The sequence below is a fragment of the Peromyscus maniculatus genome, chromosome 9, assembly GCF_049852395.1.
Source record: "Peromyscus maniculatus bairdii isolate BWxNUB_F1_BW_parent chromosome 9, HU_Pman_BW_mat_3.1, whole genome shotgun sequence".
Lineage (NCBI taxonomy): Eukaryota > Metazoa > Chordata > Mammalia > Rodentia > Cricetidae > Peromyscus > Peromyscus maniculatus.
Genome location: NC_134860.1, coordinates 7,059,753 through 7,084,380, shown reverse-complemented (window position 1 = coordinate 7,084,380; position 24,628 = coordinate 7,059,753). Strand labels below are relative to the sequence as shown.

Here is a 24,628-nt window from a genome sequence, read left to right as displayed (position 1 = left end):
AACATTTGGTACAGGCGTAGTGTGCATACCTGTAACCTGAGCATTTGGTGCGGGCGTAGTAGTGTGAATACCTATAACCCGAACATTTGGTGCGGGCGTAGTAGTGTGAATACTTGTAACCTGAACATTGGAGAGGATTACAAGTTGGAGGCCAGCTTTAGTTCAAAAAGCAAAATCCTATCTTCAAAACAAAAATAACAACACATTACGTCGTGTGTGTGTGTGTGTGTGTGTGTGTGTGTGTGTGTGTGTGTGTGTGTGAGAGAGAGAGAGAGAGAGAGAGGGAGAGGGAGAGGGAGAGGGAGAGGGAGAGATGTGGTATGTGTTGGGGGTGGGGTGCATACATGAAATAACAGCACATTATGTCCTGTGTGTGTGTGTGTGTGTGTGTGTGTGTGTGTGTGTGTGTGTGAGAGAGAGAGAGAGAGAGAGAGAGAGAGAGAGAGAGAGAGAGAGAGAGAGAGAGAGAGAGAGAGAGAGGGAGATGTGGTATGTGTGGGGGTGGGATGCATACATGCAGGTGTGGATACCAGAGTTTTCTTAGGTTTCTTCTCAGCCACATTCCCCTTAAGTTTTGAGACAGGTTTCTTACTGCGCCTGAAGCTTGCCAGTTAACCAGGCACCTGACTTCCCCCTGTCCCCACCTGTCCCCACCTGTCCCCACTCGTCCCCACCCCCAGTGCTTAGGTGGGGACAGCACCACAGCAGTCAGCCTTTATGTGGGTGCTAGGCGTCCAAACTCAGGTTTTTATGCTTGCAAAGCAAGCATTGGCCCACTGAGGCACCTTCCTGACCCCAAAACTTATTTTATTAGAAAGATCAGGTTTACTATAGAAGCTCCAAATTATTTAGACTTTGAATGTTTTAGGAAGTTTAGAACGAATATGTTAGAAAGTGTCAGTATGTTTGTCGCTGTCGTTAAATCGGGTTCTTTTTTTAAATAGGGCTTTGCAGTTTGCCGATGTGATTGTGTTGTTCGGTGCGAGACTAAACTGGATATTACATTTTGGACTGCCTCCAAGATACCGCGCAGATGTGAAGTTTGTTCAGGTACTGGGGCGGAGCGGGGAGGACTCTGATGAGCTCTGCACTTCGTTGTTCTCCCTCTTCTGGGAAGAGTGTTTCTCCTACAGAAATAGATTTTACAAATTATCTCACGTAATTACAGGTACCAAAGGCAGCTGCCTTTTCAAGCCTACAAAGCATCTTGTGCTAATTTAAGGAGAAAAGCTTTCAAAGTCAAGTTTGAAACCATTTGAAAAGCATCCTTTGCCTCCTCTTCAGAGCTGGAGTATATTTAGACAGACAAAGAGAGGCTTAAGTAGGAAGGTAGACTGGAGTGACACCCTCAGCCTTGTGAGGAGGTGAACTTTTCTTTTAGATGCCAAAACTGTGTCAGCCTTTAGAAATCTCTAGGTGATTCTGCTTTCACCTGCCATTAAACGGAATGTCTGGAAAGTGCTCTGGCCTCTCCTTGTAACTGCATGTATGTTCCTGGTGCCCGCTGAGGCCTCACTACCCTGGATTTACACATGATTGTGAACCTTCATGTGAGTGCTGGGAATTAAGCTGAGGTCCTCTAGAAGAGCAGCCAGGGGTTTTAACTTCTGAGTCATCTCAAGAGTCCTTCTTAAAGTTTGTTGTTGTTTCTGTTTGGCTGTCTTTTGTTTTTTTAGTTGTTTTGTTGTTATTGTTTTGGTTTTTCAAGACAGGGTTTCTCTGTGTAGCTTTGGAGCCTGTCCTGGAACTTGCTCTGTAGCCCAGACTGACCTCAAACTCAGAGATCCACCTGCCTCTGTCTCCCAAGTGCTGGGATTAAAGGTGTGTGCCACCACCACCGCCCTGTTCTTAAAGTTCTTTTAGAACATCATTGCTTATTATTTTTATTAATTATATTTGTGTGTGTGTGTTTGTGTGTGTGCACGCAATTGCATGTCATAGCACAGAGAACAGCCTACAGGAGTTGGGAGATTCCCACCAAGGCATTGCAACAGCCCTTCTTCTTCTTCTTCTTCTTCTTCTTCTTCTTCTTCTTCTTCTTCTTCTTCTTCTTCTTCTTCTTCTTCTTCTCCTCCTCCTCCTCCTCCTCCTCCTCCTCCTCCTCCTCCTCCTCCTCCTCCTCCTCCTCCTCTTCCTTCTTCCTTCTTCCTCTTCTTCTTCTTCCTCCTCCTCTTCTTCTTTTCTTCTTTTTTCCAGGCAGGGTTTCTCTGTGTAACAGTTCTGGCTGTCCTGGAACTCACTTTGTAGACCAGGCTGGTCTTGAACTCACAGAGAACAGAGATCCACCTGCCTCTGCCTTCCAAGTGCTGGGATTAAAGGCATGTGCCTCCACTGCTGCAACAGCCTTCCTTAAAGGTTTTTAAGAGCTGGCTGCTCTTCCAAAGGACCAGGGTTCAATTCCCAGCACTCACATGGCAGCTCAATACCATATATAACTCCTGTTCTAGAATATTTAATACTCTGTTCTGTCTTCTTTGGGCTCTAGGCACACATGTGATATACAGACATACGTGCAGGCAAAACACTCATACACAGAAAATAAAATGTAAAATAGAAATAATTTTTAAAGTTTGTTCAAAACAAAAAAGACCAAACATGGCTTGTTCTTCAGGTTTTTGTCTCTTTTAGATTGATATCTGTGCAGAAGAATTGGGGAATAATGTAAGGCCTGCTGTGACTTTGCTAGGAGACATAAATGCTGTTTCTAAACAGGTAAAGCTTTCTTGGGGTCTTAGTTTCTGTGAACTGACAGGCAGTTCTGGATAATGTTAGTTAGTTAGGCAGTTCTGGATAATGATTCACTTGGTGGCAGGTCTAATGACATCAATTTTAAAATAAGTTTATGATGGAAAACTAACTTTAACTGTGACTTTGAAACTTGGTAAACTCAGCTTATTGTACACTGTTCATATTTGTGGATGTTAAGCATTTAGAACACGAGTTTAATGTCATGCAAATTTAGGTCATTCAAACCAGAATTCAGTAAATAGAATCCAGCTTTCTGAAAAAACTACAGTACAGCGTTAGTTAAGCTTGATGTATGCAGTCGGAAAATCTAACAGTATATTTTTATGTATTAAAGAGATTTTTACCCTTCAAACTATAATCAGGGACTTGTCTGGCTTCCTGTTTATATGTAATCAGTCATTTCATTGTGGCAGGAGGTAAAATGGTCACATCTGTCACTTGATTTCATATGGCATTAGTTACCTTGAGCGCACAGCATTGAGAGCAGACGCAGTTCTGTCACATGTGCCGTCTTCTGCCACCTACTGACCTGCCGTCAGATGCTCACTGCAGGGAGAGAAGCAAGAGTGTGAACAGTGTGAGCACACGCCAGAGCAGTGTGCATGTGCCTACTTTAAGAAGTTTTGTTTGTTTGCTTGTTTTTTAGCTTTTGGAACAGTTTGATAAAACCCCATGGCGGTATCCCACAGACAGCAAGTGGTGGAAGACTCTGAGGGAAAAAATGAAGAGCAATGAAGCTGTGTCCAAGGTAATGTGGGACCAGTTGAAACTCATGATTCCTTCAGGTCCATGGGTTGCTTTGGCCTCCCATAATGAGATGTAGACAGTCCTAGGAAGTGCTGCATTGTGTAAGCTTGGGGGTCAAAAAGGGTGCTGCTGCTGGGGCACAGCTCTCAAAAGGTCACAAACCGGAAAGTCAGATAAGAACCGAATAAAAAATGGTAGTGAAGCCAGGTATGGTGGCGCACGCCTTTAACCCCAGCACTCAGGAGGCAGAGGCAGGCCGATCTCTGGGTTCAAGGTCAGTCTGGTCTATATAGTGAATTCCAGGATAGCCAGGGCTACACAGAGAAACCCTTTGGGGGCCAGGGGTTGGGGGGTAGTAAAGTTTCAGCCTTGTAAATAGTTAAGAAAAAACATGTGCACGCCCATGTGCATGTTTGTACTTTACCTTGAAAAAGGCCTCAATCTCCTTGCATAATTGAGCATCCGAAGGGTTATGGCTCTTGAGTTGCTGACCTTGGGAAGTTGTCAGTTTGATTTTGGTACATAATACCACAATTAAATCCTAGGGCATAAAAGGATCGATGCAAAGAATATCACCTTAAATCCTAGGACATGTTAGGTTATGGTTATCTGCCCTTAAGATATCTTTCCTTCAAGGCGTGTGAGTGTAATAGTTCCTTCATCAAAATGGAAAGTTTGATCAATGTATAATCTGCCCACCCACACACACTACCGTTTATCTTTTATGTCACTGTTGGAAACTCGTGTGGCTTTCACGTCTTCCCTTGTGGCTTTGCCTCATGGTGGAGGATTTGGAGATGGTCATGAGTTCTACCACTAATCCTTACTAGCTGGTACCGCAGTGACTCACTTTGGCAGTGTTGGTGTTCTCTGTTCAAAGTCATTGTAAATATAGCACTTTCTTTTTGACTGACAGATGGGATGTTGGGTTTTCTTTTACTTTTTGTGTATTTGTGGGTGTCTTGGTTCAGCTGGGTGCAGTGTTCAGTATACACCTAGGGTTTCTTTTTAAGTTATTTATTTTATAACTTAATATAAAGTTATATGTGAGCATGAATATTTGTCAGCATGTATGTTTGTGTACCATGTGTGCCTAGTACCCTCAGAGGTAAGATGGAACTGGAGTTAACAGTTGTGAACTACCATGTGTGCGCGGGGAACCCAACCTGTGTCCTCGGTAAGAGCAACAAGTGCCCGTGACCACTGAACCATTTCTCCAGCCCGGCCATGGATTTCTTCCTGATAGAATGATACATTTGTAAATTTGAAACTTGAGTTTGGCACTTTTGTTCCCTAATGTATCTGTCATCATAGAATATGTTTGTACTTTCAACCAAACTTTGTACAGAATTGATGTAGCTAACTCCACCATGCAGGGAAATCTTAATCAGTGACTGTTTCTACTGATTAAGTCAGTCTGTTTTCTCAGGTATTGTAAATAATGTCTTTTCCCTAGGATCCCCTAGGGTTTGCTCCTCTGTCTGTTTCAGGAGTGTGGGGTGTTTTTCCGTGCATCGTTACTGTAACCTCCAGTAGAGCAGGGTAGCCCAGGTGAGGCTGGGAGCGCCGGGACCAGACAGTGCTGTACTGATGAAACACTAGTGACTGGCTCCTCTTAGCACTAGGGGGCGTGAGGCTGTATGAAGACACCTACCTTGCTACGCTCTGTCATTTGGGGACTTTTTAAATAGCAGATGCAACATAGTACTCTACACTGTATGAGAGAAGAACCAGATTTTCAGATCATCTTCTGTAATCCTAACATTTTAGTTTTAAATTTAGGACCATACTTCATATTAAACTGTTCTGAAAAATAGTTAAGACAGTGTTTTTCTAAGAGTGCACAGGCACAATTGTTCTGTTTAACCCAATATTGCTCAGCCATCTTTACTATAAGACTTCTCCAGGTGTTTAATATGGTAAGGTCCATCAACTCACCAGGACATGGGAGATCTCCCAGCTTATTCGTTGTGTCCCAAACTGGGACTGTAGGCCACATTGTTCCTAGCATGGCCCTGTATTGTTCACAGTTCAGGAGTAGAGCCACTGTACAGCCATTTGAGAATCTTGTAGCTTATTGGTGGTATTGAACTGTTCCAAAATAGCTTTGTAATAGCTGATTGACATTGGTTATTTTTATTATGTTTTTTTTTTTTTTTTTTTTGGTTTTTCGAGACAGGGTTTCTCTGTGTAGCTTTGCGCCTTTTCCTGGAACTCACTTGGTAGCCCAGGCTGGCCTCGAACTCACAGAGATCCGCCTGCCTCTGCCTCCCGAGTGCTGGGATTAAAGGCGTGCGCCACCACCGCCCTGCTATTATGTTTCAATATAATTTAGTGTATACTTCTATTTTTAGGAATTAGCTTCCAAAAAATCCCTCCCTATGAATTATTACACAGTATTCTACCATGTTCAAGAACAGCTACCCAGAGACTGTTTTATAGTGAGTGAGGGAGCAAATACTATGGACATTGGCCGTACTGTGCTTCAGAACTACCTTCCTCGTCACAGGTAAGACTCTGAGAAAGAAATGACAGCGTGTTTAATTTGAAACCACAGTAATGCAGATTAAGAAAAATATTTGAGAATTTCCGTGTCTAGTGTCTAAGAACATATTTTGTAAGTGTATTTTTAAATTTTCTTTAGATTTCTTTAGTTTATTTTATGTGTGTGAGTGTTTTGCCTGCATATATGTATGTGCCTGCCTGGTGCCCTCCGAGGTCAGAACAGGGCTTTTGGATCCCCTGGAATGGGAGTTAAAGGCAGTGATAAGCCTCCGTGTGGTACTAGGAATTGAACTCAGGTCTTCTGCAAGAGCAACAAGTGCTCCTAATCTCGGAGGCACCTCTCCATCCCACATAAGTATATTCTCTTTTTGTTTTGTTTTGTTTTGTTTTGTTTTTTTGAGACAGGGTTTCTCTGTGTAGCCCTGGCTGTCTTGGAATTCACTCTGTAGATCAGGCTGGCCTCGAACTTAAAGAAATTCACCTGCCTTTGCCTCCTGAGTGCTAGGATTAAAGGCGTGTACCACCACTGCCTATCTCAAGTGTATTCTTAAGTGAGATTTTATAGTTTTATAGCTTTTATGCTCCATAGTTCTTGGTATAATGTGATAATTTGTAGACTCTGTGTTCTAAGAGTATATTTACATTCATCCAAGCAATCATGAGTGGCTTTTTCTTCTCATGCTGCTTATCCTTAACAAATTATTTCCTTATATTCTAAAAATTTGATATTAAAGAAAAATGTCTGTTTCTTATTTTTTTCCATAAACCACATAAATATAGATTGAAAGGTTTATGCCAGCTCCACCCTGCATGACACGTGCAAGAGAGTTTGAATTTAGCTTTGTTCCTTAACAGGCTCGATGCTGGTACCTTTGGAACAATGGGAGTCGGTCTGGGATTTGCTATTGCAGCTGCTATAGTGGCTAAAGATAGAAGTCCTGGGCAGCGGGTCATCTGTGTGGAAGGAGACAGTGCCTTTGGATTCTCTGGCATGGAAGTGGAAACCATCTGCAGGTGAAAGAGCCATAGTCACAGCCTTTCATTCTCATAAATAGGAAAACTTACAATCCTCACTTGCTTCACAAACAGGAATCCTGGCACAGTGTTGTGTTTTGAGGCTCCTAGTTACAAACTTTCAGGTAGAAACTCCCACTATATCAGCATGAGGACTCCCCGACCTACCCCAGCTGTATTTAAACTAGAATAAAACTGTTCTACTTAGGGCTCTTAGTAGGGTTTTTGTGAAACATATTTTGGGACTTTCAAAGCTTTGGTATATAAAACTATCAAGATCAAACCAGGTTTGGCAATGCACTCCTGTAATCCCAGCACTTGGGATTAGAGATGGCAGTGGAGGAGAAGGGTCTGGAGTTCAAGGTTATCCTCAGCTGCATAGCAAGTTCAAGGTCAAACTGGGCTACATGAACCTGTGGTTAGGGGAAAGTGTGGTCTATTAGAGGTCTATATTGATAATCAATTAACATATGCCAAAAAGATGTTTGAAGAGAATTTAGCCTTTTAGAGGGTGACGATTAGTTCCCTTTTAGCTTGGAGAACAGATAGTTGCTATGTTCATGTTACTTAGCTGTGTCATTACCACAAGCCCTCAGAAAAAAATATATAAAAGAAAACCCACATTCTTTTTCAGGCTTTTTGGTTTTTCATCTTTGCTATACTGTTTGAGACAACATTTGGATGCTTGTTTTCTGTACTGATGGTGCCTTACTATTTTCCATCAGAAATGCAGATTGGGTATTTATTAGTTGTCTGTGTGTCTTTCACAGCATCTGGCATGAGCTGGTTGTCATTGAGGTGTTCAGCAATAGATTGGGACTTTTCAGACAGTGTTCCTAGGAACCATGTAGTAATAGGCCTAGGAGGGTAGGGAATGGGGAAGGTGGAAAAGTTTAGTAATTTAGTCCATAGCTAAACAGACAGACTGCCAGCCCCTGGTCTTGAATACATCCTACAGCGGCAATGTTTCTATCAATGCTTTGGTATTTTTATTAGGATAGTAAATGCTTGATTTCCCTCTTAATATTGAAAAATCTTATAGAAAACATCTACTTTTAAGTAAAAAGTTTTCAGTTTTAAGAAAAGAAATTGCTTTAAAAGATTGATCTCTTCATAGTTTACTTTCACTTTTAGGTACAACTTGCCAATCATCCTCTTGGTAGTAAACAATAATGGAATCTACCAAGGTTTTGATGCCGACACTTGGGAAAAAATGTTAAATTTTCAAGAAGCTGCTACATCGTGAGTAACTCACAACAATGTTTGGTTACAGTATGTCAAGTATTTAGTCTATCTTTTAAAAGTTTGCTGTATTGGAACGTACATATGTGCTATAAACTTGGTTAGTTTGTCAACCCCCTTAAAGGGCAGAAGCCACTTCTTCATGGTTCCTTTTTATACAACTATCCATGATTATTTACAGTCAGGGAACCACTGAGGCCTCAGATCAAGATTTGTGATGTCTATACTAGGGTAATAGCAGTGCTATTATTTACATCAAGGAGGTCTATTAATGCTGGTTAGTCAAAGTTCTCTCAAGAAACAGAACTCATGAATGTAGATGCGAATCTGCATAGATTAAAAGGGAATTTATTGGAGTGGTTTACAGGCTGTGGTCTGGCTACCCAATCATGGCTATTTTCCAACAGAAAGGCCAAGAATCCAATAGTTGTTCAATCTGTGAGGCTGGATGTCTCACCTCATCTTTAGTATTCATTGGAATCCTGAAAAAGTAGTCTCTAATACCAGTGGAGGAATGCCTCAGCAGCAGAGTAGATGAACTTGCCAGTAAGAGTGAGGGCAAGCAGACAAAAAGCAAGCTTCCTTCCTCCATGTCCTTTCATGTGGATAGCCATCAGAAGGTGTGGCCTAGACTTAGGGTGATTCTTCTAACCTCAAATGATCCAGTCAAGAAAAATCCCTCACAGGCATGCCTAGATGCTTGAGTTTGAATTGATTCCTGATGTAGTCAAGCCAAAGATTAGCCATCCCAGGAGCTGGCATATTATTTGTGATTTAAAGATCTTCCTGTCTTTTACCACAAAGCTAAACCTTCATCATCTGATGGCAGAGTCAAACTAAGACTGTGAGAACTGCCATGGGCATTGACAAAAATTTAAGAGACATCCAGAGAGAAGAGTACTAGTAATTTCATTTATGTATTGCTTCACTGTTGTTTTTCCATAACTATTTGTATTAGTTACTTTTCTTTTCTTTTCTTTTTTTTTTTTTTCAAGACAGGGTTTCTCTGTGTAGCTTTGCACCTTTCCTGGATCTCGCTCTGTAGACCAGGCTGTTCTCGAACTCACAGAGATCCACCTGCCTCTGCCTCCCGAGTGCTGGGATTAAAGGCCTGCGCCACCACCGCCCGGCCCTTAGTTACTTTTCAATTGCTATGATAAAATACTATAACCCAGGAAATTTATATTTAACAAAAAGTTTAATTGGGCTTACAGTCCTAGAGGGTTAGAGTTTATGATGGGGGAGTGAAGGCATGGCCCTGGAGCAGCAGCTGAGAGCTCACATCTTAATCCACAAGCAGGAGACAGAGAACACGCTGGGAACGGCACAGTTTTTTGAAACCTCAAAGCCTGCCCACAGTGACACACCTCCTCCAATAAGGCCACACCTCCTAATTCTTCCCAAACAGTTCCACCAGCTGGAGATCAAGTATTCAAACATAAGAGCCTCTGGGGCCATTTCTCATTCAAACCACCATGCCACACCTTTTGGTTTCACTCTAGTTGATAATGTAGATTGTGCTGTCTGGTGAAGTAGCTCCCGATCACATGTTACTACTTAAGTTAGTTAGAAATAAATAAAGGGAAAAGTTCAGTTTCTAGGCTGAGGATATGGTTTAGTTGATGAAATACTTGCTTCTTATGCACAAAGCCCTAAGTTTGATCCTCTCAGCATTTTATAATAGTTGGGTATTCTGGAGCACACCTATCAATCAGAAGATAGATGCAAGAAGATCAGTAGTTCAAGGTCATCCTTGGCTGTGTAGCAAGTCTAGGCCAGCTTGAGTTACATAAAACCCTGTCTCATTAAAAAAAAAAAAAATCAGTACCCTTTCATCTTCAGCTATAAGTTGACAGTTGATGATCTGATGCCCTTTTCTGGCTTCCTTGGGCACTGCACACATGTGGTACATAGACATACATGCCAGCAAAACACCCATACATATAAAATAAAAATAAATCTTTTGTTGCTGAGCATGGTGGCACACATCTTTAAGCCCAGCACTCAAGAAGCAGAGACAGGCAGATCTCTGAGTTTGAGGTAAGGCCAGGCTGTTCAATAAAGTGAGTTCTGAGACATCCAGGGCTACACAGAGAAACACTGTCTCAAAAATAATTAAATAAGTCTTTAAAAAATTCAATTTCTTGGTTTAGTTACATTTCAAGTACTCATAGTAATAGGTAGTGAGTTATGTGGCCACCATACTGTATATAAAACATTTCTATCCTTATAGAAAGTTCTATTAGACATTACTATATAAATAATAAAAATATAAATAAAAAATATAAAAAAAAATAAAAAATATAGTGAGCAGGTATAGCAACACACACTTGTAGTCCACCTATTCTATCTAGATGCTGGAACAGGAGGATCACTTGAGTTGATGAGTCCAAGATGTATCAAGACTCCATCATACACAAAAAAGACTCAGTTGAAAATATGGGGAAAATTGTAATTCGAGCACTCGGAAGACTGAGTGAGGCAAGAGGATTCAGAGTTGAGGTTACCAGCCTGAGCTGCATACTGAGTTCCAGGACAGTCTACATAGCAAGGTCCTGTCTCAAGCAAAAATAAAGAGAAAGATGCAATTTCATGTACGGACATCTCAGCTCCTCCATTCCATGCCCTCTGCTGGTTCTGTGTGGTGAACAGCAAGTGACATGGGCCAGACTGCTCTTTAACGTTGCCAGTTAGCACCCTGATGACTTAAGTGTCCACAAACATCACAGCCTGCAGCCAGGTGACTTTGTATGCACTTTGAGAAATGCAGGTATTTACCGAAATCGTGTTGAGCCACTGAAAATTCAGTATCAAGAACCAAAGACGATTGATGATTTCAAAGTTGAAGACTGTCAGGTTGAAGGGTATAGTCCACATCCATTCAAATGCAGATGACTGTTTAAAGTGCTTTCAAAGGGGTTGTTGGATAGTGTCTTTAGGCTTGGATCCAATGCGCAACTGATCGGTTTTTGTTTTTGTTTGTTTGTTGGTTTTTTATTTTTATTTTTTTTTGCTCTAAAGAGAAAAAGAACTAGGTTTTAAAAAAAAAATCTAGCTGGGCGGTGGTGGCGCATGCCTTTAATCCCAACACTCAGGAGTCAGAGCCAGGTGGATCTCCGTGAGTTCAAGGCCAGCCTGGTCTACAGAGCAAGATCTAGGACAGGCACCAAAACCCTGTCTCAGAAAACAAAACAAAACAATACAAAAAAATCCATCAGTGGAAAAAACAAACAAACAAACAAAAAAACCCAACAAAGCCAGGCATGGGGGCACACGCCTTGAACTCTCGGAGATCTTCCCATCACTGCCTCATGAGTATTGGGATTAAAGATCAGCCTGGTCTACACAGCAAGTTCTGGGCCAGTCAGAGTTTTATAGATCCTGTCTCAAGGGGGCTTGAAAATACTGAGATGGAATAAAGTAAGGACAGAGAAATTACATTTGTTTTACATATTGCTGTTACGTAGAGCTGTTCTGGAAAAAAAGTATGCCCTGTGGGTCAGCTTACATTTTTCCAAGATAATTTGGGGAAATTACTTTTTTCCAGCAGCTGAAGGCTATAAATTTTGTTGATTTACAATTGCTTTCCAGTGTCCCTCCAATGTGTCTCTTGCCAAACTCGCATTATGAGCAGGTAATGACTGCATTTGGAGGCAGAGGATATTTTGTACAAACACCAGAAGAGCTCCGAAACTCTCTGAAGCAGACACTGGAAGACACAAGTAAACCTTGTCTCATCAACATCATGATTGAACCACAGAGCACACGGAAGGCCCAGGTCAGTTCAGTTACTGAGCAGAAAGCAAGAAATACATGTTCTTTCCTGACTCCTTCCTGAGAGGCATACCCTCTGGGACCCAGAGTTCCTTCTAAGTTCGTTTCTGAGTTGGGCAGTTTCGTTTGCTTGGTCAACAAGTGTTTGTTGAGATATTGTTATGTGTGCTTGTAAGAGTAACAAGTGAGCAAAACCAGGCTCAGTCCTCACTACAGAGCTTACAGTTCAGCAGGAGAAGTGGACAGACAGTAGGGTGCCTCACAGCTCACGTGACAGAGCAAGGAAGTGATGGAAAGTTCTGAACAAGTCCAAGTGAAGAAATATGTCATCAGTGTTATAGGCAACGCTCATTGGAAGTAGTGCTTAAACTGAGATCAGAGTGAGTTAGCAAAGAGGAGACGGGAAGGAGGGAGCAGGCTAAGCAGAGGACTGAAGGACAAGAAAGTGTAGCGAGCACACTGTAGATGAGACTGCAGTCCGTGTTTGTCTTCAACTGTTATGTGACCTCCAATGCATGGTGACACAGTAGCTAGGGCCTCTCTCTCGGTTCCTAGACACAGATCTGCTGTCAAACTGTCTTCTTTGAGCAGATGGGCAGATACCTTAGCAATCAATAAAACACACAGCCACTAATTTGGAAACTGTAAGATATGTAGAATTCTGCTGAAATTCTGTTTATGTAGTAGACATCAGAGACTTCAGAATTGACCTTAGAGCCAAGAGAAAGGGTGCCGAGGACAGAGCCTGCTGCTTAGGAAGATGGACACACATAGGCTATGTGGGGGAGCAGGCAGGTGGCATTGGCAGGGATCTTTCTAATCCTTTTGAGGATCTGCTTCAAATCTGTTCTACAGTTTTCTCCTGAATGTCATTTGGGTATTTCTGGAGAAGTATAAATTATCACCCCCCATTGGTAATTCTGTAGAATCATTTCTATATTAAACACTTAAACATTTTTAACCTTCATTCAGGTGGAATTCTGACAAATTTTTATTTCCAAGCTTTTTTCCCTTTATTGAATGTTTGTCTGTCACCAGTTGCCCTTGATTCACAGTGCAGGCTGGCTGCTCCCACTTTGTGCAGGAATATCTCTATGGCAGTGGTTCTCAGCCTTCCTAATGCTGAGACCCTTCAATACAGTTCTTCATGTTGTGGTGAGCACTCAACCATAGAATCATCTCATTGTTACTTCATAGCTGTAATTTTACTAACGTTATGTATTGTAATATAAATATTGGTGGAGGTAGAGGTTTGCCAAAGGGGCTGTGACCCACAGGTTGAGAACCACTGCTCTATGGTAACCTGTGTCTTGGCCAAGTGGGGAGGATAGTGTTCGTCCTGCAAAAAGCTCCATAGTTCTTCCTGTTTGTGCTTCTCAGACTTGAGATCATGGTCTCATCTCTTCTCTGCTGAGTACATTTCTGTTTCTTTCCAACTCTGATTTTCTGTGTCCTGATCACTGTTAGTAGAAGACTCAGGAAAAAAAAAGTTTCTTAGGCTGTTTTATATAAGACAGTTGGTTCGTTCCACTAATTACTTTTTAGCTCCTTTTGACTACACCAAACACAAACCTTATTTGCCACATTTTATAGTTCTTCTAGATTTTAAAGCAATGACAGTGAGTCTAGTACAATTACTTATTCTGACTGAATGTTGTCTTTTTTTTCCTCTAGGATTTTCACTGGCTCACCCGTTCGAATATGTGAATAAACTAGTTGATGGTTTGGGGGAATTTTCTCTTTCCAGCAAGGTAGAATTTACTTTTCCTAGCAAAATTAACATACAGCTAAAATTGTATTTTAAAATACATTTTAAATTATGTTTATAGTAAAGAAATTGTCTAAAAGCAGAAAGGGTGCCGTTGTTTGTTATGATTTTGGATCTTAAATGATCCCAAAGGTTTACATGCTGAAGGCCTGGTCACCAGCTCTTGGCACTGCTGGAAGGTGGTGGAGTCTCTAGGAAGTGGCCTAATGAGAAGAGGTCACTGAGGATCAGGACCCTGGCATGCATGCCACCCCTCCAATCCCGCCCTCCACTTCCCACATACCTTGAGGTGAGCAAGTCCTCTCATTAGTTCCCTGTCGTGATGGACTCCAGGTGACCATAGACAGAAACCTTCACAGCTGAGCCAGGAGCTGGAGAGACAGTTCAGCATTGAAGAGTACAAACTGCTCTCGCAGAAGACATGAGTTCGGCTCTCAGCCACATTGGGTGGCTCACAACCAGGGACTCTCTCCAGTTCCGTGGGCACCTACACTCGTATGCACACACCCACACAGAGACATACATATACATGTAATTAAGAACAAAATAAAGTTTAAAAAACTATGAACCAAAATAAGTATTTCTTCCTTTTAAATTGATTTTCTCAGGTATTTTGTTCAATGAATGCAGATTGACTAACAGTATTCTACCACATAAATACCCACATAATAGCATTGTAAGTGTCTAACCACTTTTTTTCCTTTTTTGTAAGCCCGTTTCCCAAGTTAAAACTTAGTCTTTTAGCCGGGCGGTGGTGGCGCACGCCTTTAATCCCAGCACTCGGGAGGCAGAGCCAGGCGGATCTCTGTGAGTTCGAGGCCAGCCTGGTCTCCAAAGCGAGTTCCAGGAAAGGCGCAAAGCTACACAGAGAAACCCTGTCTCGAAAAACCAAAAAAAAAAAAAAAAAAAAAAAAAAAAAAAAAAAAAAAACTTAGTCTTTTAAAAACACTTTCTGGCCAGGTAAGGATGGTGCACACCTTTAATCCCAGCACTCAGGAGACAGAGGCAGGCTAATCTCTTAAATTCAGGGATAGCCTCATCTACTGTGATGTATTTTGAACAAATAAAATTTTCCTGAAGATCAGAGGACAGAACAAGCCTCTAGATTAAACATAGAGGGAGGCAGTGGTGGCACACACCTTTAATCCTAGCACTCAGGAGGCAGAGACAGAGATGCGTCCATGTAGATTTCTGTGAGTTCAAGGCCACACTGGGCTACAAAAGATTAATCCAGTCTAAAAAAGAAACAGAACCAGGCATTGATGGCACACACCTTTAATCCCAGCACTAGGAAGGATGAAACAGGAAATGATATGGCTGGGCAGAGAAAGGAATATAAGGCGGGAGGAGACAGGAATTCATCCTTCAGGCTGAGGAGTCGGTTAGTAAGAGGTGGTGGCTATGGCTGTTCTGCTTCTCTGATCTTTCAGCTCTCACCCTGATATCTGGCTTCAGGTTTTTATTCTAAGACCATTTAGGATTCCTGCAACAGTCTACAGAGTGAGTTCCAGGACAGCTAAGGCTAGAAAGAAAAACCCTGTCTCCCTGTCTTGAACAAACCAAAAACAACAGCAACAACAACACTTTTCTGGAGAAAGAACTGAAAGCTCCAACAATGATGTAATATATATACAGTTTCAGTAAAGTTGGGAGTGTGTAGACTCCTTCTGTCTTGTTATTTTCCTTTTGATGACTTAGTTCTAGTCTCAGTTGTAGTGGAACTTGTCCTATAGTTAATGAGTTGAATGTTTTTCCTTGAAAGAACTTACTGATCCAGAGAAGTCATACCACTTCCAAAGTAACCATTGCAGATTAGCTACCTTGTGTTCATACTGCACGAAGAGCAACAGAATTATCCATGACATTGGGGCAAATGTTCAGATGGTAAAACCACTTGTCTTGCAAGCCTGATGACCAGTGTTTGAGCTCTAGAACCTACGTAAAAGTAGGAGAGACCCAACTGTTGTATTTTAAAAACAGCAGGAAGGAGTCCGACCATACAGCAGGGCCAAATAAGTCAGTGCACCCAAACTTGTGCTTGTACAAATACGGGGGAAAGACAAGCAATATAGCTTGGAAATTCAAGATTTTAACATACGTTTCACAGGGGTTTTTGTTGTTATTTTGTTTTTTATTTTTCAGGGTTTTTTGGGGGGGTGTTTTGGGGTTTTGGGGTTTTTTTTTTTTGTTTGTTTTTTTTTTTTTTTTGAGACAGCCACTGTCCTGGAACTTGCTCTATAGACCAGGCTGGCCTCAAACTCAGAGATCCGTCTGGCTCTGCCTCCCAAGTGCTGGGATTAAAGGTGTGCGCCACCACTGCCCAACTATGTTTCACAGTTTTAATACAATTTAGTGATAGAAGTATTTTTATATAATTTTTGTCTCTTAGAAAATGTTAAAAGTGTTTTTGCAGTTGCTGGGAATATATGCTAAGCAAACAGTCTACCATTGAGCTATCTCCCCAGCTAAAGGTAAATCAGGGCTGTATTTTAAAATACTAGAAACGAGGGCTGGGGAGCTGGCTCAGCACTTGTAGAGGTCCTAGGTTCAGTTCCCAGCACCCATGTGAAGGCTCACAACTGCCTACAACTCCAGTTCAAGGGGAGCCAGTACCTTTTTCTGGCCTCTCAGAAACCAGGCATGCACGTTGTACTAATAAATAAAAGCATGTACTCACATCAAATAAAAAAAATGAATGAATAAATAGAATTAAAATATTAGAGGCAGAAATATGTGTTATTTTTTGCAAATTTTCATGGATCAGAATTTATATCAAAATTCAGCATATACCTTATACCAGATCTAAGTTGGAGCATAAGAGACCCCCTCAGAGTGGGTAATTTCTAGCTTCAGATAGAACCCAGGTGATGTTTGCGTTGAGCATTGTATGACTCCCGACAGGCCGCTGATCCAAGCCTGCTAATGTTAAATGTAGAGAGCCAGAGCTGCATAGGAGAAAACACACAGAAGAGCATGTGGCCTGGGCAGCCCGTGTAACTTCATTAATCTCCTCTGCCCATGTATGTCTGCCTGACAGCCAAATGTAGTGCAACATTTTGACACAAGGTGATGTGGAGGGCTTAATATTTTTAAGTTGAACCATATAAATCCCTATAATTAGGGGTAAATGCCCTCTTTTCTGACTATGTTATCTCAAGTAGAAGGAAAAAAAATGTTGGCTGATTAATGGTCTGGCCAGCAGAGGTCAGTCCAGATATATTAAGACCAGATTAATCCAAGGGCACTTTAACTGATCAGCCACTCCTGCTTTATTTTGTTCAACAACCTTGCAGTTAGTCTTATCTATAGGAGTTACTTCTTAGAAGGATGAAATACTAAGAAATTCTCTCTCGTCATGTGTGCCTGTAATCCCAGGACTCAGAAGGACAGGACAGGAGAATCTTAAAATTGAGGTTAGCCTGAGCTACACAGTATGTATCTCAGGCTTTTTTCAAATCCATAATCCTTTTGCCACTACCTCCCAAGTGCTGGGTAATTTTTAAGAGAAACAGTTGGGAAATACTGCATTACCATGAAGAAGTACCTGAAATAAATGCAAACCTAGACTACAATAGAACATCATATGAATGTGTTCAGAAAGCTGGAAACCAGTTAAATTCCAGTTGAGGATTTGGCAGAAAGCCTGAGAACCTTGCCCTGACTGGGGAAGGTTGAACCACCTGCTGTTACCTGGTTGTTATTTGCTGCTGCTAAGGTATGTGGAAGAAAGCAACGGATGGCCTCCCACGGTCCACCTGTAGAAGTAGCAAAGAAACACTGCTATGGATTCAACTCTCTCAGGCCCAGCCTTCTCTACTTGAGGTTTCCACTGGACAACCCTTCATCTCCCTCCTCTTCAAGGCCTTTCTGTCCAGGAAAAGGGATAGCTGGTCAGCAAATCCACAGCAAATTCAGACAGTGTGCTAACCCTCCAGTTAGGGAGCAAAGAAAGGCACACCTAGAAATCCACTGTCTCCAGTTTCAGGGTGAGAAGGGACTGCTTACAGGTGGCAGGAGCCATCATTCCTTTCCTCTCTGGCCTCTGGTCTTTGGAGCCAGCTCTGTGGTGTGGTCATCTCCAGTCATGTAGTTTTCCTCCTGAGTCTTGTTCTCTCGGTCCCTGGATGTTCCTGAAAGCAGCCTCCCCACTCACTTCAGGGGAGTCAGGAAGCCAGGTGTGGTCTCACTCCAGCTCTGCTCCTGCTATTCTTGCTGCAATGCTTGGTGTGCCAACACCCATTCTTACCCCACAGTACTTCTGCAAAGCCTTCTTCTCCCTAGTGCTCCTGCTCCACTCTGCATCTCTGCAACATACAGTATCAATGCTAAATTAAACTCCCACCTCCCCCGTGAAACCCAAGTCACCCCATCATCTTCTAGACCTGCATCCTCATGCTTGCGTTCAGTCAGCTCCATGGTGACTAGCCCTGCTCACACCTGGCAAACAGCAATATAGTATCACTGTCCTGGAAGGAAGAGACTCGAGGTCTTACATCGCTAAAGCTGTAACAGACTTGTAAATGGGGTGCAAGGTGCACAGATGACCTATCTTCCATGAACCCAAGGCCACCCTAGTGCCTGGGTATAAATAAACCCAACAGTGCTAGGGGGCAGAGGTTGGGGGAATGTGAGGCCCCAAATTAATTCAAATTTAGGTTTCTGCTGACAATATTTCTTCCACACTTGAGGGCTGTAGTCTGAATTTAATACCTGCAACATTCATAAAAAAATTAATAGCTTGGCCAGGCGGTGGTGGCACACACCTTTAGTCCCAGCACTCAGAGGCAGAGGCAGGCAGATCTCTGTGAGTTCAAGGCCCACCTGGACTACAGAGTGAGTTCCAGGAAAGGCGTAAAGCTACACAGAGAAAACCTGTCTTGAAAAAAGAAAAATTAATAGCTCACTGTACCACCTCCCCGCACACTCCGCCAGCTTCTCCTCCTGTCTCTACCACCCTGTGTTACTCTCAGTTTCTGTGATTATTTGTACTCTGTTGTTATTTTTACATATTAACTGATGAACCTTGTCAACTTGATTGGACTAAGGGATGACTAAGATGTTTAGTAGAAGATGAGTAAACGTTAAGTTAAAAAAAACCATCTTGGTTGTGTAAGACTTTTTCTGAGAACACTAATGAAGAAAACTCACCCTGAATATGGATGGCACCATCCAGTAGGCTGGGAGCCTAGACTGGATAAAGAGCAATGGCTCAGCTGACAGAGGCACTTTCTACCACACCTGACGACCTGAGTTTGGTCCCTGGAACCCACATTGTAGAAGGAGATAACCAACTCCTTCAAGTTTCCCTCTGACCACACACATGCACTGTAGCATGCATGCTTGTGTGTGTGTACACACAAATAAATGTAACTTTAAAATTCCTTTACAGTTTGTTTTTAAGAAGAAGGAAGCCTGTTGGCATGGGTACATTCTCTCTCTGCTCCGATTGCCATGCAGTGAGCTGCTTCCCTACCAGGCCCTCCCTCCGTGATGCTTCTGTCCTACAGTGCCCTAAAAGCATGGCCACAACCAACCATGGGCTGGAACTGTGAACATCGAGAAGTGAGGGCCTTGCTGGGACCTCCTGACCATGTGGTTTTTAAGATTTTTTAAATTGGTTTGAATATTAAATGTGAGAAGCAGTCCAGAAGGTTTAAAAAGCTAAAACAGGGTTCTGGTAAGAGATCCGGAGCTAGAATTTTAGTAAAAATATGAAGAGTAAAAAGTATTCATGAGGACTTTTTGGGAATTAAAGCAGAGGCCACTCGTGAAATTCTAGTTAAGAAAAAAATGTTCCGTGCTCTAGATTTTGAGGCTGAATTTTTTTTTTTTAATGAACTGATTTGACAGGAAATTTCAAGGCAGCCCAGCATTGGGGCTGTTCTGTAATTATTGCTAGAGCCTTTTTGCCAAGTTTACAATAAGACTTGAGAGTAAAAAAATCATAGCTAAATGTTAGAAGAACAGAGTTTTCTCGGAAAAGGAGCCCATGTACTGTTAGGGTCGAGGAAAAAGTGGCTCTTGAAGAGATTGGAGCTGTTAAAATAAGGCAAGTCGGGCATGGAGAGATGACTTAGAGGTTAAGAGCACTGATTGCTCTTCCAGAGGTCCTGAGTTCAATTCCCAGCAACCATTTGGTGGTCCACAATCACCTATGATGAGATCTGGTGCCCTCTACTGGCATATAGGCTGTATATATAATAATAAAAAATTCCAAAAAGGGGGTGGGGAGGCAAGTGGTTTATATCCAGGCAGTAGGGATAATGCCTTGATTTTAGGAATGAGATTCTACCCATCTCTACGTCTTTCTTGATCCAAGAGGTTTGTGGCTATAAGCAGGCCTTGACGTTGTCCATAAGGTGCTCCATAAGATGCTGGCTATGCAGACAAGCGGAGTCCAAGTGTGCCCACCTAGACTTGAAGCCTGGAAGGAAGCTACAGTCCCAGAGAGGGTTTTGTGTGAAGCTGGGAGGGGGAAGCCAAAGGTACAGTGGAGACCCCAGAACCATCTGCCAAGTGCAGGTACGGGCAGTGAGCACACACCGGCCTGAGAGAGGCATGGTGGGCTACACAGCAAGGCCATCGCGGTGGGACCACCTCAGCCCTCCCAGTGCACCTCACACCGTGCACCCGGACGCCAGCCACGGAGCTACAGGATTTAATGTTCTCTCGGCTGCATTTGGCTTGCCCGAATCCCATTCTTCCTTTCCACACCCCGTTCCTCTCTTTCAGAATGAGAATGCTTACTGTGGACCTACATGTTGGAAGTATGAGGCTTGCTTTTTAATTTTATGGGGGTTCACAGCTTACCTTGAGTCCCAGACTTGGACTTCGCAGCAGTACCAGAACTGTTAAGACTGTGGGCACTTGAGATGTATTACATCAATAGTTCTCAACAGGTGGGTTGCAACCTCTTTGGGGTCAAGCAGCCCTTTCACAGGGGTTGCATATAAGATATTCTGTGTATCAGATATTTACATTACAATTCATAATAATATTACAGTTATGAAGTAGAAATGTAATAATTTTGTGTTTGGGGGTCACCACAACTTGAGGAACTGTGTTAAGAGTTACAGCATTGGGAAGGTTGAGTGACTGTACTAAATACTGTTTACATTCTGCGATGGAGATGAGGATTTGGGGGCTAGGGTGGAACAGTATGGATTGAATAGGAATGTCCTCCATAAGCTCATCTCTCTGGGCCTCGGTTGCCGCTAATGTGCTTTAGGGAAGTGATTGAATCTGAGGGGTTTGGCCTAATTGAGGGATTAATCCACTGATGGAGTCAGAATATGTGCTCTTGCTGGAAGGTGGTAAAAAGTAGGTGGGTCCTAGCTGGAGGGAGTAGGTGACTAAGCGTGTGCCTAGGAGAGCCATATTGTGTCCTCTGTTCCTTTTTTGGCACTTTCTGCTTCCTGTCGGCCACAGGGAGAGCTGCTTTGCTCTACTGCATGCTCTCTGCCATGATGTTCAGCTCATCTTGGATTGGAACCTCTGAATCCATGAGCCAAAATAGTTCTTCCCCATAAGTGCACCTCCCTCAGGTATTTTAACACAGTTATGAATAATGAGCATATTAATGTAGTAGCAAAACCTCAAATCTATTATTTTCATTAAAGTAAGGTTATTTTGGTTTTGGTTTTGAGCTGGTGTGTGTGTCAAGGATTAAAAGCAGAACTTTGCACATGCTAAGCCAACACTTCTACTACTAAACAACACCCCCAGGCCCTTAATGTATGTGTGCTGTTAAGATTTATTTATTTATTTATTTATTTATTTATTTATTTATTCATTCATTCATTCATTTATTTATTTTGGCTTTTTGAGGCAGGGTTTCTCTTTGTAGCTTTTGGAGCCTATCCTGGAACTCATTCTGTAGACCAGGCTGGCCTCAAACTCACAGAGATCTGCCTGCCTCTGCCTCCCGAGTGCTAGGATTAAAGGTGTGTACCACTGCTGCCTAGCCTTAAGATTTATTTTTATTAGTGTGTGTGTTGGGGGGTAGTACCATGTGTATGCAGGACCCATGGAGGCTATAGGATGTTAGATCCCTTGAAGCTGGAGTTACAGGCAGTTGTGAGGCACAATGGATGCCAGGAACTGAACTCAGGACCTCTGGAAGAGCAGCAGGTGCTTTTAACCACCAAGCCATCTCTCCAGCCTCTCTCTGCCCCCACCATGTTTTTTTTTTTTTTTTTTATAAACAGTGCATTAATGGAAACAAAGTAATTCCGTAAAAATTACTTAAAATTCATTAAGAAGGCCAACATATTAGGAGACAAATGCCATTGAAAACTGCACTTATATTTACATTTAAGAGTAGGAGCTAGCTGGGCGGTGGTACACACTTTTAATTCCAGCACTCGGGAGGCAGAGGCAGGCGGATCTCTGTGAGTTCGAGGCCAGCCTGGTCTACAGAGCGAGATCCAGGACAGCCAGGACTGTTACACAGAGAAACCCTGTCTTGAACACTCCCCTCCCCCACCCCCCAAAAGAGAAGGAGTTATACCACATCTCAGAGATACAGGAGACAACATTCATGTGGACCTCAAGCAGAGAAAACACGACTGAGTTAAAGTGTTTTACAGAAAGGAAAAGGCAAAGCTGGGTAAACCAGTTTCAAGATAGGTCTTCGGTAGTGTGGGGCTGTCCCTAATTGTCTCCAAGTGTCCCTGATGTAATTAGGGCAGGAGGATCTAGAATGGATTGCAGATAAAGTGGGCCACAAAGGGAGTCTGGGCTTCCAGGCCTGGGATTGGCTGGTTTACACATGAAAAGTGCTCTGACAGCCACAGCAGGTTTGCTGGGAATGAGCCATCTGGAGCAGGGCAGCCCTGCCCCACCCCAGGATGAGCATGACCTGGTGTTAGTGCGTCTGAATTACGGGAGGGAGAAAGATGTGGGAAGTAGAACATCACTGAGTAGTCAAGTAAGTAGGAAGCAAACATTTGGGAAATTTGGGGTATTGTTTTTTTTTTGTCATTTCTAGAATAACATCTTTCAGTTTCCTGAAGTGGTTGTTTTATTTGCTTGGTGGCGTTTGTCCATCAGCAAGGGTTTTAAGGTTTTACCATATTACAGAACTTTTATTAAATTTGTTCCTGGACGTATATGGGTTTCATTATTGATGTAAGTATGTTCTCTGTTTCCACTGTATTTTATGTGTAGTTCTTGTAATTTTGTGTGTTGATTTTATACTTAATGAATATTTCCTTCTTGAGATGGGTTTTCATATAACCCACATTGGCCTCGAGCTCACTATTTAGCTGATGACCATGAACTTCTGATCCTCCTGCCTTCACCTTCTGAGAGCTGCGAGTCTAGGTGTGTACCACTGTGCCCCATTTATTCAAGGCTTTGTGCATAACATGCAAGTATTCTACCAACTGAGCTACATCCTCAGCCTTGCAGCCCTGAAGGAATTAATTATCTTTTTTTTTTTTTTTTTTTTTTTCCCGAGACAGGGTTTCTCTGTGTAACAGCCCTGGCTGTCCTGGAACTCATTTTGTAGATGTGGCTGGCCTCGAACTCACAGAGATCCTCCTGCCTCTGCCTCCTGAGTGCTAATCCTAAAGCTGTGTACCACCACTGCCCAGCTGGAATTAATTATCTTGGGACTTTTCCTTTCTCATCTAGTGGTTCATATTTGCAAAGCAATGTTCAGTTGTATTGGTGGGCAGGTGTGCATCTAAATGTTTCAGAATCACCACATCCCTTCTCAACTTTCCTCTTAGGGAGCAAAAGATGACAGGAAACCTCCAATGAGCATTTCCTGGGGCTGCAGTGTTTGCATACTGTTCCAGTTTTTAAATGTTCTCCAAAATAGATTTGAAGTGTTCTCCAAAAGCCCATATGCTAAATGCATGACTGCCAGGCTGTGGTATTGGGAAGTTAGGAGGTGGAGGAACCTTTAAAAGTGGGACCTAGCCAGACGGTGGTGGTGCACGCCTTTAATCCCAGCACTCAGGAGGCAGAGTCAGGTGGATCTCTGTTAGTTCGAGGCCAGGCAGATGTGGGACCTAGTTGGAGGAAGTTAGGTTACTGGGGGTGTGCTCTTGAAGGGTGTATTGAAACCATGACCCTTCCTCTCTGTGCTTCCTAGTTGCTATGAGGCCAGCATGCTCTGTTACATGCTCCCTAACATGATGTCCTACCTTGCCAGAGGCCCCAAACAGTGGAGCCTACCAAAATAGACTGAACCCTCAGAAAACATAAGCCAGAATAAAAATTTCCTGCAATAAGTGGATTTTCTCAGGTATTTTGTTATATCAGTGGAAAGCTGATTTTCAAATGTTTTTCCCCAAAGATATATAATGACATGGGGAATAAATATCTACCATTTCTAGGTTGGGTAACTACAGTAATTTTTAAATTTGATTATTGCTTATGAAGTACTAACCAATTCCTTGTTACCTAAACTGCCTTCCTTCCAGGCACTGAGGCCAGTGACAAAGACCAACACTGAACCAGCTGGTTTTTTGTGGTCTTAACTTTGGAGAATCGTGGGCCAGCTTTCCTTTGGCGAGTCAGCCAGGATAGCAGTGGTCCCTCTCTTTTCCCACAGAGGTGGAGGCACTAGTAAAGGGCTGTCGACCCCGGTCCTCTTGAGAGACCAGTGATAACGCATGGGGGCTTTGAAAAGGCCTGTTGAGCCACCGGAGGAGGGTGTAGATCAGACCCCAGGGGAAATCGAGAGAGGAGGCGCCCATGCTTCAGCAAGGCAAAGAAGAGGGAACAAAGCTTCTCCCAGAGAAGGGCCACCTTCCTGTCCTCCCTGGGCTCACTGGTGGGGGTAGCACAATACCTGGAAGATGTGGCCATGGTACAAAC

The 24,628-nt window shown here is 42.7% G+C and overlaps 1 protein-coding gene across 1 annotated transcript in view; it reads left to right on the top strand.

The window, feature by feature from the left end:
* Hacl1 (2-hydroxyacyl-CoA lyase 1) overlaps positions 1 to 13,884 on the top strand; it is a 33,118-nt gene extending 19,234 nt beyond the window's left edge. Inside the window, exons 10-17 of the mRNA XM_006996245.4 lie at positions 945 to 1,050; positions 2,629 to 2,712; positions 3,395 to 3,496; positions 5,850 to 6,004; positions 6,856 to 7,014; positions 8,149 to 8,256; positions 11,848 to 12,034; positions 13,705 to 13,884. Of these exons, the coding sequence (XP_006996307.1) occupies positions 945 to 1,050; positions 2,629 to 2,712; positions 3,395 to 3,496; positions 5,850 to 6,004; positions 6,856 to 7,014; positions 8,149 to 8,256; positions 11,848 to 12,034; positions 13,705 to 13,737 (934 nt within the window). The 3' untranslated portion in view covers positions 13,738 to 13,884. The remainder of the gene's footprint in view (positions 1 to 944; positions 1,051 to 2,628; positions 2,713 to 3,394; positions 3,497 to 5,849; positions 6,005 to 6,855; positions 7,015 to 8,148; positions 8,257 to 11,847; positions 12,035 to 13,704) is intronic.
* Positions 13,885 to 24,628: the final 10,744 nt, after the last annotated feature.